Source organism: Phocoena sinus, chromosome 2, assembly GCF_008692025.1.
Source record: "Phocoena sinus isolate mPhoSin1 chromosome 2, mPhoSin1.pri, whole genome shotgun sequence".
In the NCBI taxonomy this organism is placed as follows: Eukaryota; Metazoa; Chordata; class Mammalia; order Artiodactyla; family Phocoenidae; genus Phocoena; species Phocoena sinus.
Genome location: NC_045764.1, coordinates 101,837,685 through 101,850,041, shown reverse-complemented (window position 1 = coordinate 101,850,041; position 12,357 = coordinate 101,837,685). Strand labels below are relative to the sequence as shown.

At 40.1% G+C, this 12,357-nt stretch overlaps 1 protein-coding gene across 1 annotated transcript in view; it reads right to left on the bottom strand.

The window, feature by feature from the left end:
* The window catches only part of RPGRIP1 (RPGR interacting protein 1), an 84,110-nt gene that overhangs the window by 52,602 nt on the left and 19,151 nt on the right, over positions 1–12,357 (bottom strand). The window contains exons 3-8 of the mRNA XM_032623152.1: positions 7,455–7,587; positions 4,353–4,627; positions 3,092–3,191; positions 2,774–2,820; positions 2,442–2,573; positions 1,676–1,781 (exon numbers count right to left, since the gene is read on the bottom strand). Of these exons, the coding sequence (XP_032479043.1) occupies positions 1,676–1,781; positions 2,442–2,563 (228 nt within the window). The 5' untranslated portion in view covers positions 2,564–2,573; positions 2,774–2,820; positions 3,092–3,191; positions 4,353–4,627; positions 7,455–7,587. The remainder of the gene's footprint in view (positions 1–1,675; positions 1,782–2,441; positions 2,574–2,773; positions 2,821–3,091; positions 3,192–4,352; positions 4,628–7,454; positions 7,588–12,357) is intronic.

The window sequence follows — 12,357 nt, the reverse complement described above, 5'->3', positions numbered from 1 at the left end:
GACCCAGAAGTCATCTCTCATTTCTGCTTTTCCCTCACCCACCCTACTTTGGTGATGAAGTCCGTTCTTCCACTTCCTGGACCTCTCCCAACACAGTCCTTCCTCTGTGAGCCTCTCTCACTGCCTTGGTTGGGACCCTCATCCTGCCTCCCTTGAATCACTCATCTGTTAAGTAACATCTGTTAACCATCTGTTACCTCCAGTCTTGTACCAGCCAACCTCTCATTCACTCTACTGCCAGATGATCTTTCCTGGTAGTTTTGTCATTTTTGAGAAGTTGAAAATTTCAGAGAAGTATAAGTACTATAATAGCAGTCATCTATAATTCTACTACTACCCAGAATTAATCATTATTAGTGCTCTATAATAGTTTCTTGAAAGTATTATTCTTTTTATTAACATGTATTTCAAAATATTTTGGACATTAAAAAAAGGCAAAGTGATCTCTTTGGGGAAAAAAAAAATTGATCATGTTACCAACTTGCTTAAAACCTTTCTGCAGCTCTCACTATCTGTAGGATAAAGTCTAAATTCCTAAGACCTCCATGACCTGATCCCTGATGTTTCTCACCTCTGTGCTGTGGCCTACACCACTCTTCCCCGGAAAGCCCTTCCCTCTCTTGCACGCTCATTAACCCCTGCCAAACTGTCAGTATTTGGCTCACGAATAGAATCTCTTATGGATCCTTTACAGATCCTGCGCCCCATCCTCTGGTGGATCTATTCTCTCTTTTGTGTCGCACCCATACCCTGTTTGTGGATAGTTGTACTTGTTTACATCTTGTCCTCTCACTCTTGTAAGTTCCTTGAAGGCAGGAGCTGTCTTATCTTTTTAATCTTTGCATCCAAGTGCTTTTCACAGTTTGTGGTAGTCAATAAATGTTTATTCAATAAAAGAATGGTGCCAATCTATTATTTAGAACCTCTATGCCTTCTTTCTACCATTCAGATATGAGTTTCAATTGTGTGGTAGTGAGAAGAGTGTGAGCCTTGATTTCAGATAAAACTGGACTCAAATCCTGCTCTGCCTCTTGCTATTTTTATAACTTGACCAAGTTACTTAACTTCTTTGAGGCTCAGTTCCCTCATCCGTTAAACGTACTTACCTTTATGGCTGTTGTCAGGCTTAAATGAGATCGTGATTCTAAGTATCTAGGACAGAGTCCGTCACATAGAAAATGCTCAGTAATCTGGTTTCCTTCCCCTCCCCTGTGACTGCTCTTGGCTCCCCAAGTTTAATTAAACTCTGGTTGTGGTTTTTGGCTTGGAACTTAACCTGACACAAGGTAACCTCACTTAATTCCACCTTAGCAGGCAGGGCTTGAGCCTTCTTCCCAGCAGAGGGATAATGGCAAGTACTGGAAAAAGAATGGATTCTGAGTTGTAAGGCCTGGATTTGAACATCACCTATCTATTGTGTGACTTTCTTTTTTTTTTTATTTAATTTTATTATTTTTTTTATACAGCATGTTCTTATTAGTCATCCATTTTATACACATCAGTGTATACATGTCAATCCCAATCTCCCAATTCATCACAATTGTGTGACATTCGACAAACAACTTAGTTTCTCTCCATTGTGGTCTCCCATGTGTAAAGTGGAGAAGATAATACAAATCTCTTAACTAATTGATTTTCTTCCCCCAAAAAGGCACAGCTGATGATGGCAACTCACAGCTTGAACTTCTGTTAATTGTGCTTTTGTCACTGCCAAAGAAGTATTCCTTTCATGTAAGAGCTTCTTAAGTCGAATCAGCTGTATATTCTCCTTAATGGAAGCTCTGGAGAAAGAAGACAGTGCTAAAATATCCTCTGTGAATGGACAGAGTTAAGTATTTTTCCCCCTGTGGATATGGACAGGGACACAAAGGAAGATCATTATTTCTGAACCTAAGAGATCATGTTTTCTTTATCATTTCAAAGGTAGTGGGGGAGGATTTGGGTTTGCTAGACTCTGTCTCAGAGATTCCCAATTCTAGCTGCTGTGGGATGTTGACAGTGAAGGAGGCAGTGTGGGGAGAAGTGGCAGGGAGGTATACGAGAAATCTCTGTACTTTATGCTCAATTTTGTTGTGAACCTACAACTGCTCTAAAAAATAAAGTCTATTTTTAAAAAAGTTTTCCAGGGACTAAAACAGACCAGCCATGTAAAAAAAAAAAAAAGTTTTCCAGGGACTGATGCACAGTGGGGGCTGAGAGCCCCCATCTGGTGATGAGGATGAAATAGTTTTCCTTCTGTGAAGTGAAGCAGCAGACCTTTTATTATATATAAGCATCCCTTTTATGTTAATCCATTACTTAACCACTTGGGCCTCCAGGTCTACTTCTCAGATTGAATTAATCCCAAGCATTCTCTTTTCCTCTGAGATGGAAGAAAGGTACAAACAAGAACCTCTTTTTCAGTTCATTATGGCTTGAGGCATGGAATGCCACACCCTTACCGAAGCTCTGTGGCCTTCTGAGCACACTCCAAAGAGCTTCTCTGTGCAAAATTCTCATCTTTGGACCACATTTTCTCAGAAGACTTGGGTGGTTCTTCCACTTGCATAGTATCGCTGGTCATAATGTGGGCACTGTTAGGCAGGCATAGGCCAGTGAGTTTAATCATAATTATGACTTTGTTAAAAGAGATTATACTGTTAGAATTAGTAATATTAAACACGAAAAGAAGAATTAGAAACCGCTGTTATAGGGGTTTAGAACTGGGCTCTCACATATATAAAAAGAACTTAGAGGAGTTAGTAATCTTGGCATATGTGGAGGATAAACTTACCAAATATAGCTTTCCAGTGTCAAACAGAAATACAAGTGAATTACGACCTAAGGGGGAAAATATAAAGGGAAAGAGAGGGAATACCTTCAATTAAGGAAAGGGCCTTTATTTTCCTTTCCTTGGAAGACAAAGAGATGCTTATTTTCCATTTTTAAGCAATGAAGTTGGAATTTGACAACTTCCAAATTGGGCTGACTTTCATCTTCTCTGATTATTCTGGAATGACTCAAAAATGGCAACATTCACTTGTTCCCTAAATGAGGTTTTTCCAATTAAAGTTGAAAGAGTAACAGCACAGGATAAAGGAAAAGAACTCACTGTTCGCTGGGTTCACTGGATACTTCACCTCTGGCTTTTTCATTTGTCACATGTTCCTTGAATGTGGGAGGAGCTGTGTAGCTCAGCCTGTCCCTTGACTCTGAAAGTTTAGACAGAAGATGCAGACTCTGGCAACAGATTTTTCCAGAACCCCAAGTGCTAGAAATGGAACACCAAGTGCTGGAAGTAGGGAGCCTTGAGATCTGGAGGAAATCCTTATATGACCAATGATCTCAGAGGGGAGCTTCTCAGTTTTTACTCTTGCAAAAATATGCAACTACTGATTTAATAAGTCAGCGGGACTACAGACTCTCAAGTAGGTCAGTATAAAGGGGAAGAAGAACAGGGACTGTGTGTCTAACTCTAATGCATCATTGTCTCTAGTGCCTAGTATATAACTGGTATTCAATAATGCTGAAGTTAAACTGAATTGAAATTTAGACTTATTTAGTTTTTCTACTTTTAGCTGTTTTCACAAAGATTTTGTTGGCTCAAGGAGGGAGCTTGAAAATATAGGGCTGTGCTGAACAAAACCTAACATTGAGTCCCCAGGGTTAAGACACCCCATTCTCATGGACCTAAAGCAGGGATGAGTAGGCCAGGTGAAGGAAATTTACACACAGCACTATATTTAATTCAGTGTTGGGTTCCATAGCAGCCAGAGACGCTTAGCCACTTGGAATACAGGAAGATGAAAATCTGCAGCTCCTCACTTAACAGCCTGATTTCCAGGCCTGGACTTCAGGAATAGGCTTTGACAATCTCTGAACCCATGGAATTGTATGCAAAGTTTTGTCTATGTGTATGTGCATTTTTCTTGGGAGAACGCCTAGCTTTTGATCATGGTTGCAAAGGAGTCCATTTCCCCCAAAAGGTGAAGAACCCCAGTTTTAGAGGCACAGGCCACTTAGCCCAGAGTCCCAGAGTCCCAGGAGAGGGACCTGTCTTGAGATCACTGCTGCTCACACCTAAGCATGTCATCAAAGTTATCTCTGTTTTCTAGAGCCTTGCAAAACTTGACCAGCAAACTTCCCATTTCTATTATCTGATTCTCCTCTCAACAGTACTGCATGGTGAACTGAGAACTTTGAACTGGACATCCTACTCAGGAAAAAAAGATTTTAGGGAGGTAGAAAGGAATGAGAACAAAAGAACAAAATGGGCGTGGTGGGCGGAATAAAGCAGTGGGAGGAAAATGTGGCCGGCAAATCAATCCTTCCCAGTGTTTTGGCCCTGTTGGGGACTTGGCCCTGAGCCTCACCCCTCTTGGGTTTTTCGGTCCCCGCCGCCCCGGCGGTGTGGAGCTGTCTGTGTCCCGCGTGGACGCGAGGCTGGGTGCAACGGGGAGCAGGGGGGCCGACACGCTGGAACTGCAGTTGCAGCCCGTGCAGCGGGGGGCGCACGTGCTTGGGGGGCCGCTGCCGCCACCCCGTGTTCCGCCGCCGCCTCGTAGGCCCCGAGAGCTGCTCCGCCGCTGCCACCTCGGCCCTCCGGTCCCGGCCTGCTGCAGCTGACCGGAGCAAGGCTGTCCTCATCCTGTGGGCAAAAAGAGAGCTGGTGGCTCGTGCCCTCTCCTTCTATGACAGTTACTATCTCTACAGTTTATCTGGTGGTTAATAATCTGAATTGATCTCTGATATAAACTTATGTGCTGTAGTCCACTATTTGCACTTAAAAATTAATTTTCTGTCCCCAATACACTGTAACTCTTTCAGAGCAGGGACATCTTGGTGTCTGTCTTTGTTCATTCTGTTGCAGTGCTCACACACTCTCTTAGTAAAAAATGAGGCAGTCTTCAGTATATTCGTGTGTATATTTATTTTAAAATTATATAGTTTCTTTTGTACTAATAAATTATGGTCATTATAAAACAGAAACAAAAAATACTAATTTTTAACAGGGAGATAATTAAATATATGTAGAAATTTTAATATTTACTTCTCCAGTCCCAACTGTCCACACATTCCTGTATATGTACCCACTCTAAAGATTATTCCTCTATACCCACCCTGCTTACACCGAGCCTTACCCACAATGGATAGTCAATTACTATTTATTATCTTGACCTAAAATCATACTTTTAACCATTACCATCAGATTCTGTGTTCTCACTGCCTGCCAGTTCTGACATTTACTATGTGGCCTGGGGCATGTCATTACCCTTTTGTGCTCAGTTTCCTCATCTATAAATAAAGATAAAAATAGTACCTGCTCATTGGATTGTTGTGAGGATAAAATAAGTTAATATATATAAAAAGGGCTTTGAACAGTGATGGTGCGTTGTAAGCAGTGTAGGAGTTAGCTATTATTATTACATATCATTATATCCAGATAAAGAGATCAAGGCATTAAACAGCTAGGTAACTTGCCCCAAGTCTGAGGGGATAGAATCCAATTTAGCCACTTACTATCTATAACCTCAAGTACTTTTTGGTTACTGACCAACAGACAAAGTTTTTTGGCCCATGCAACCATCTGACTTCACTGGATTCTCGAGTTCTCCACAATATAAAATAATCTCCAATTCAGGGCTTCCCTGGTGGCGCAGTGGTTGAGAGTCTGCCTGCCGATGCAGGGGACACGGGTTCGTGTCCCGGTCCGGAAGATCCCACATGCCGCGGAGAGGCCCGTGAGCCATGGCCGCTGGGCCTGCGCATCTGGAGCCTGTGCTCCGCAGTGGGAGAGGTCACAACAGTGAGAGGCCCGCGTACCGCAAAAAACAAACAAACAAACAAACAAAGAAAAGAATCTCCAATTCTGAAGAGTGTTGGCATACAGTGGAAGCCTGCAATACTGTAGATTCTAAATGAAGCTCTGAACCACTCCTGGGGATTACCAATGAGAAAGCAAAGCAATGCTCTTGACATTGGGGAATTGGTCTGACATAGCTAGTCCTCAGTGTTGTTTGGTGGCCTGGCATTCACAACTAGGCCATGTTACTGTGCTGTTGGACATAATCTCACAGATCAACAACATCACAGAAGGCCACTCTGAGACCATGACAGAGTGTTACCAAACAAGGCCGCTGCATACTTTTGTCTCAGCCCAGACAAAAACAAGTTCACTCTGCCACCTGCAGAATACCAAACGTGCTCCTCTCCTGGCTAATATGAGTGACTGCTGCTTCTTTCCCGATTACAGCTTTAGCCTCACTCTAGTCTAACCTCCCTGTAGATAAGACATTGAGATATCCAAACAGAACTGCCCCTGCTTTCTGACAGTACCCAATCTAGAGCAAACTTCTGTTACCTTGGACCCTCCCCCAAATCACCCAACTGAAGCCAAAATCCTGTAATAGGCTCTTTCTAACAGTCTTACTGAGATGCCCATGGTGTGCACTTTTTCAAGCTACAGCAGTAATTAACCCAACTTGCCCAGCTATAGGTGTGTTCCTGGTGGTCTTTGCCTGGGAGGCATTGACACAAATATCTTCAAAATGTGTCCTAGCTATTAACCCCAGACTTTCGGAACTCTCATTCTGCCCATCTATTTATCTACCCACACCCCATCTCAGATTCTTTTCCAGGTCTGCACCCAAAAGGTACACTTTTGAAAGCCAATACCCTAAAGTCACTGTGTATGGTATATTTTGGAGTTAAGAGCTTTCAGCTCTGCCACCCATTGGCTATGACCTTGGGCAAGTTACTTAACCTTTTTGCACTCCCTTTCATTCTTTTTTTTTTTTTTTTTTTTGGCGGTACGCAGGCCTCTCACTGTTGTGGCCTCTCCTGTCGTGGAGCACAGGCTCCAGACGCGCAGGCTCAGCGGCCATGGCTTACAGGCCCAGCCGCTCCGCAGCATGTGGGATCTTCCTGGACCAGGGCACGAACCCGTGTCCCCTGCACTGGCAGGCGGACTCTCAACCACTGCGCCACCAGGGAAGCCCTCCCTTTCATTCTTAATGATGATTATTTCATAGTATTAAATAGTATTAAATGAGTTAACACATATAAAGCACGTATAGCATGCCTGCATACAGTAAATGATCAATATGATTTTTGGTAAATAAAAACCCCTTCCCTTACTTGCCCCTGCAGCCTTTGGTCCCCTGAGATTTTGGCCATTCCCCCATCCCCATTCTCTCTTTTGTGACCAGGGCAGAAGCCTGTGCAGTCTCTTGCTCTTTAGGTTGGAATAACTCTGATGATGCTTTATGAACTATGGCCACAGTCTGTTGATGTGTTTGGCAAGAACACAGAATAAAGCAATATTGCTTCAAAAATTATTTTTGGAGTTAACCATCCTTGACATTTGAATTGTTTTCTGGTGTAGACATCTCAGGAAAATGTATTCTTTTTGGTTTATTGTGGTGTAGGCCTGGTGTAGATACAGCTTCTAAAGACTTAAGGAGAACTCTGGGTACCTTTTGATCTCATCCTGTTGCTTCCAAAAAAGCTCCTTCACCAACATGTGCTCTTCACGAAGACGAAACAAACTGTCCTCCAATTCTTCCCGGGTCATCCTGCTCAAGGGTAGTTGAGTCTTTACATTCTTACCTAAAGTCCCAGGAGAGGGTAAATGGAGATTATTTTTACATGTAATTTTTTAACCCATCACATCTCTCACCACATCTTGCCCAAAGGGCTTGAATCTTTTTTTTTTTTTTTTTTTGCAGTACGCGGGCCTCTCACTGTTGTGGCCTCTCCCATTGCGGAGCACAGGCTCCGGACGCGCAGGCTCAGCGGCCATGGCTCATGGGCCCAGCCGCTCCGTGGCATGTGGGACCTTCCTGGACTGGGGCACGAACCCGTGTCCCCTGCATCGGCAGGCGGACTCTCAACCACTGTGCCACCAGGGAAGCCCTTGAATCTATTTTGAGTCATGTGTTTAAGAGGAAATTCAGGAAGTATAAGAAATGTGTACCAATGGACCTCTTTATCATTCCATGTCACTCCTGGATGTGGAAAATCATTCCAGCATATGACTCAACCTCCTGTCTGGAAAGTATATTCTCTTTCTAAAAGTATCAAATAGGGCTTTTAGTCTACTTAATTTTTATTTTTAATCCACTATTTTATGTTTCCTCCTCATTAGATAATTTGGACCTAAATAAGGATTGTGCCCACAACTGTCTTCAAATCCCCAGTAAGGAAAGGGATAGAAACCTTTCTTGAGTACCAAGAGTCATCGCCTTTGTTTCCGTGGTGTGGAGAAATTGTCCCCAAAGCTGCCTCCTTGGAATACAGCCTCTGCTTGATCTAAGCAGAGGAAACTACAGTACACCTTTGAGTGTGTGAGTGTTCACTAGTCTAGAGTCAGCTCTGATCTTGTAGCAGCCATTCTAAAACCCAGAGCTCAAAATACAGCTCCTTCCCTGGAAGAAAGAGAGCTCAGAACCTTAGTCCCAGAACCACCTAAGGTACCACTACCACCTCTCCAATCTATCCTTTGGAAATGATGAAATGTAAGTTTAAAAAAAAATAACTTTATTGAAGTATAATTGACATGAATTACCCTGAACATACTTAAAGTGTAAAATCTGATTAATTTTGACATAGGTATGTATCTGTGAAACCATCACCACAATTAAGATAATGAACATATAAAAGAAGAAAAAAAATATAATGAACATATCCATCACTGCCAAGTTTCCTTGTGCCCCTTAGCAATTCACTCCTCTCCACCCCATCCTAGCCCCAACCCGCACCTTTGTTCCCAGGCAACCACTGATACATATGTTTTATGTCACTTCAAATTAGTTTCCATTTTCTAGAATTTTATATAGTTCGAGTCATCCATTATATACCCAGTGGTTTTTTTTGCTTTTGGAGCGGGGGATGCCCCCAACCAGGGATTGAACCTGCGTCCCCTGCATTGGAAGTGTGGGGTCTTAACTGCTGGACCTCCAGGAGAGTCCCTTTTTTTTTTTTTGTCTGACTTCTTTCACTCAGGAGTATTATTTTGAGATTCATACGTGGTGTTTCATTTATCAGTAGTTCCTTTTGATTGCTGGTAGTATTCTGGATAAACCATAATTTATTTATCCATTTACTGTCAATGGACATTTGGATTATTTCCAGTTTTGGTTATTACAAACAGAGCTACTATAAATATCTGTGTATAAATCTTTGTGTAACATATGTTTTCATTTCTCTGGGTATATACACAGGAGTGAAATAGTTGGGTCATAAGGTAGGTACATGTTTAACTTTTTAAAAAAATTGCCAAACTGTTTTCCAAAGGGATTATACCATATTATATTCCCACCAGCAGGGTATGAGAGTTCTAGTTCCTCTACATCTTATCAACACTTGGTCTTTTTAATTTTAGCCATCCTAGTGGGTATATAGTGGTTTTAAGTGTATTAATTTGCATTATTAATTTACATTTCCTTAATGACAAATGATGTTGAACATTTCTTGTGTGCTATATGCTATCTGCATTTCTTCTTAAATAAAGCGTGTTCAAATCTTTTGCTCATTTTTTATTGTTGGATTTTTAAAAATATTTTTATTTTTGAGTTGTAAGAGTTCTTTGTAAATTCTGAATATAAGTTCTTTGTTATATATATGTTTTGCAGACTTTTTTTCTCTCAGTCTGTCTTGAGTTGGTCCCTCTAGGCAAGAAGCCACCCTTCTGCCTAATTTTGAAGGACCTCTTTATGTTAGGATAGGAATGAGAGAAGATGAAAACAGAGTGGGTAATAGCATGTGTAATCATTGCAGATGAAAATTATGCATATGAAGGAGAAATCTTGAGGTGAGATGAATTCATGGAAGTCAGGGATCTGGCTAGTCTCTGATTCTATTCCTTCCTCCAGCGAATCATTAACCCTCCTGACCCAGATTAAGCCAGCTGTGTCTCAGATATCTTCCTATGAGGCTAAGACTTCCCACACAGTGACTTACTATGAATAGTCTTGTCTGATTAAATGATACTGAAAGACTGTTTGTTCAGTTAATGACAGTCTTCCCAAGTAGAGAATATTATCTAAAGGAGTTTGGATCTCTATCTATGCAATCTATTTGGTCTCAAGAAGACCAGCAGGACTCCAGCAATTCCTGATTCAGGCAAGTCATCCCCCTCCTCCTTTTTTCCAGTAAACAATCTCTCCCCTCGCACAATACAATCCCTGCATACGAATGATTTAACCTTTTGGAAATCAAGTAAAACTCCCAGGCCTTGGGCCAGGTGCTTGGCTTCCCTTCTGGAGACTTCTTTTCTGCATCTATCTCACATGAATCAACTAGCTTTGGCTCAGCTAGACAGGTTAGCCATAATTGCCACTAGGGTTCATTCATCCTCATATGTTATAACATCTTCTAATTATTTTGTTCCTAAAAGAAAAGCAATAAATAATGTCTCTTTCCTTTCTTTTTTTTTAACTTGAAATATAGTTGATATACAATATTATATAAGTTATAGGTATACAATATATAGTGATTCACAATTTTTTTCACAATTTTTAAAGTCTTTCTTCATTTATTTTCTTACGATTCTTTTAATAAGTTTTTATTTTGAAATAATTTCAAAATTACAGAAAATTTGCAAGAATAATATGCAGAACTCCTATATCCCCTTCACTTAGATTCCACAATTGTTACCTTTTACTTCATTTGCCTTATCCTATTCTTTCTCTCTCTTTCTACATATATCTGTTACATAATATATAATATGACATATATATTTTCTACATATTACTTTTTGGAACCACTTAAAAGGAAATTATAGACACGATGTCCCATTACTTCTAAAGAATTCACTGTATATTTCCTAAAAAGAAGAACATATGTACATAAGCACAGTATATCCATCAAAATCAGGAAATTAACATTAATATCATTTTACCATCTAACCCATAGACCATTCAAATTTCAACAATTCAGGGCCATGTGTTGCATTCGATTGCCATGTCTCTTTAGTCTGCTTCACTCTAGAACAGTTTTTTTAGTTTCTCCTTGTCTTTCATGACTTTGACATTTTAAGAGCACGGAGTAAAGGCCAATTCCTTTGTAGAATGCCCCTCAGTTAGGGTTTGTCTGATGTTTCTTCATAATGGGTTCAGGTTGTGCATTTGGGGCAGGAATCCCACAGAACTGAAGCTATACTCTCCTCAGTGCATTATATCAGGAGGCACATAATGTTGGTATCTCCACCAGTCTCATTAACATTAATGTTAACTTCAGTTATTGGTTAAGAGGGTGTCTGATAGTTTTGTCTACCATAAAGTTAATTGACAAGTCTTTTTAAAACCTATTAACTAATAATTGTTTTGTGAGGAAATAATTTTACATTGTATATTATGACAACGTTGTATGACATTAAACTTTTAAATTATGACATTATAAAATTTCTACCTATTAGCTTTAGCATTATTTAAAGTTCAGATAGAAATACAAGGGATCCAGAATAGCTAAAATAACCTTGAAAAATAACAAAGTTATTTTTCACATCCTGATTTCAACTTACTACAAAGCTATAATAATCCATGGTATTGGCATAGGATAGGCATGTAGATCAGTGGAATATAATTGAGAGTCCAGAAATAAACCCATACATGTATGGTTAATTGATTTTTGACAAGTGTGCCAAGAAAATTCAGTAGGGAAAGGATAACTTCTTCAACAAATGGTGCTGGGACAACTGGATAGACACATGCAAAAGAATGAAGTTGGATCCTTACCTCAAACCATAGTAAAAATAAACTTAAATGGATCACAGACCTAAATGTAAGAGCTAGCAGTATAAAATTCTTAGAAGAAAATATGGGAATAAACCTTTGTGACCTTGGGCCCTGAAGTATTAGACATGACACTATGAAGTTAGACATGGAACCAAAAGCACAAGTATCAAAAAATTAATTAATTAATTAAAAACTTTTGTGCTTCAAAGGCGACTATCAGGAAAGTGAAAAGACAACCAACAGAATGGCGAAAATATTTGCAAATCATATATCTGTTAAGAGACGTGTATCAAAAATTCATAAAGAACTCTTAGCAACCAACAATATAAAGGCAAATAACCCAATTAAAAAATAGGCAAGGGATCTGAGGAGACATTTTTCCAAAGAAGATATTCAAATGGCTGATAAACACATGAAAGATGTTCAACGTGATTACTCATTAGGGAAGTGCAAATCAAAACCACAAAAAGAAAGAATAAATTAAAAAACAACATGAGATACCACCTCAATAACAATAACAACTATTGGTGAGGATATGAGGAAATCAGAACTTTCATGAATTGTTAGTAGGGATGTAAAAATGTGCAACTGCTTTCAAAAATAGTTTGGCAGTTCCTCGAACTAACATAGAGTTACCATATGA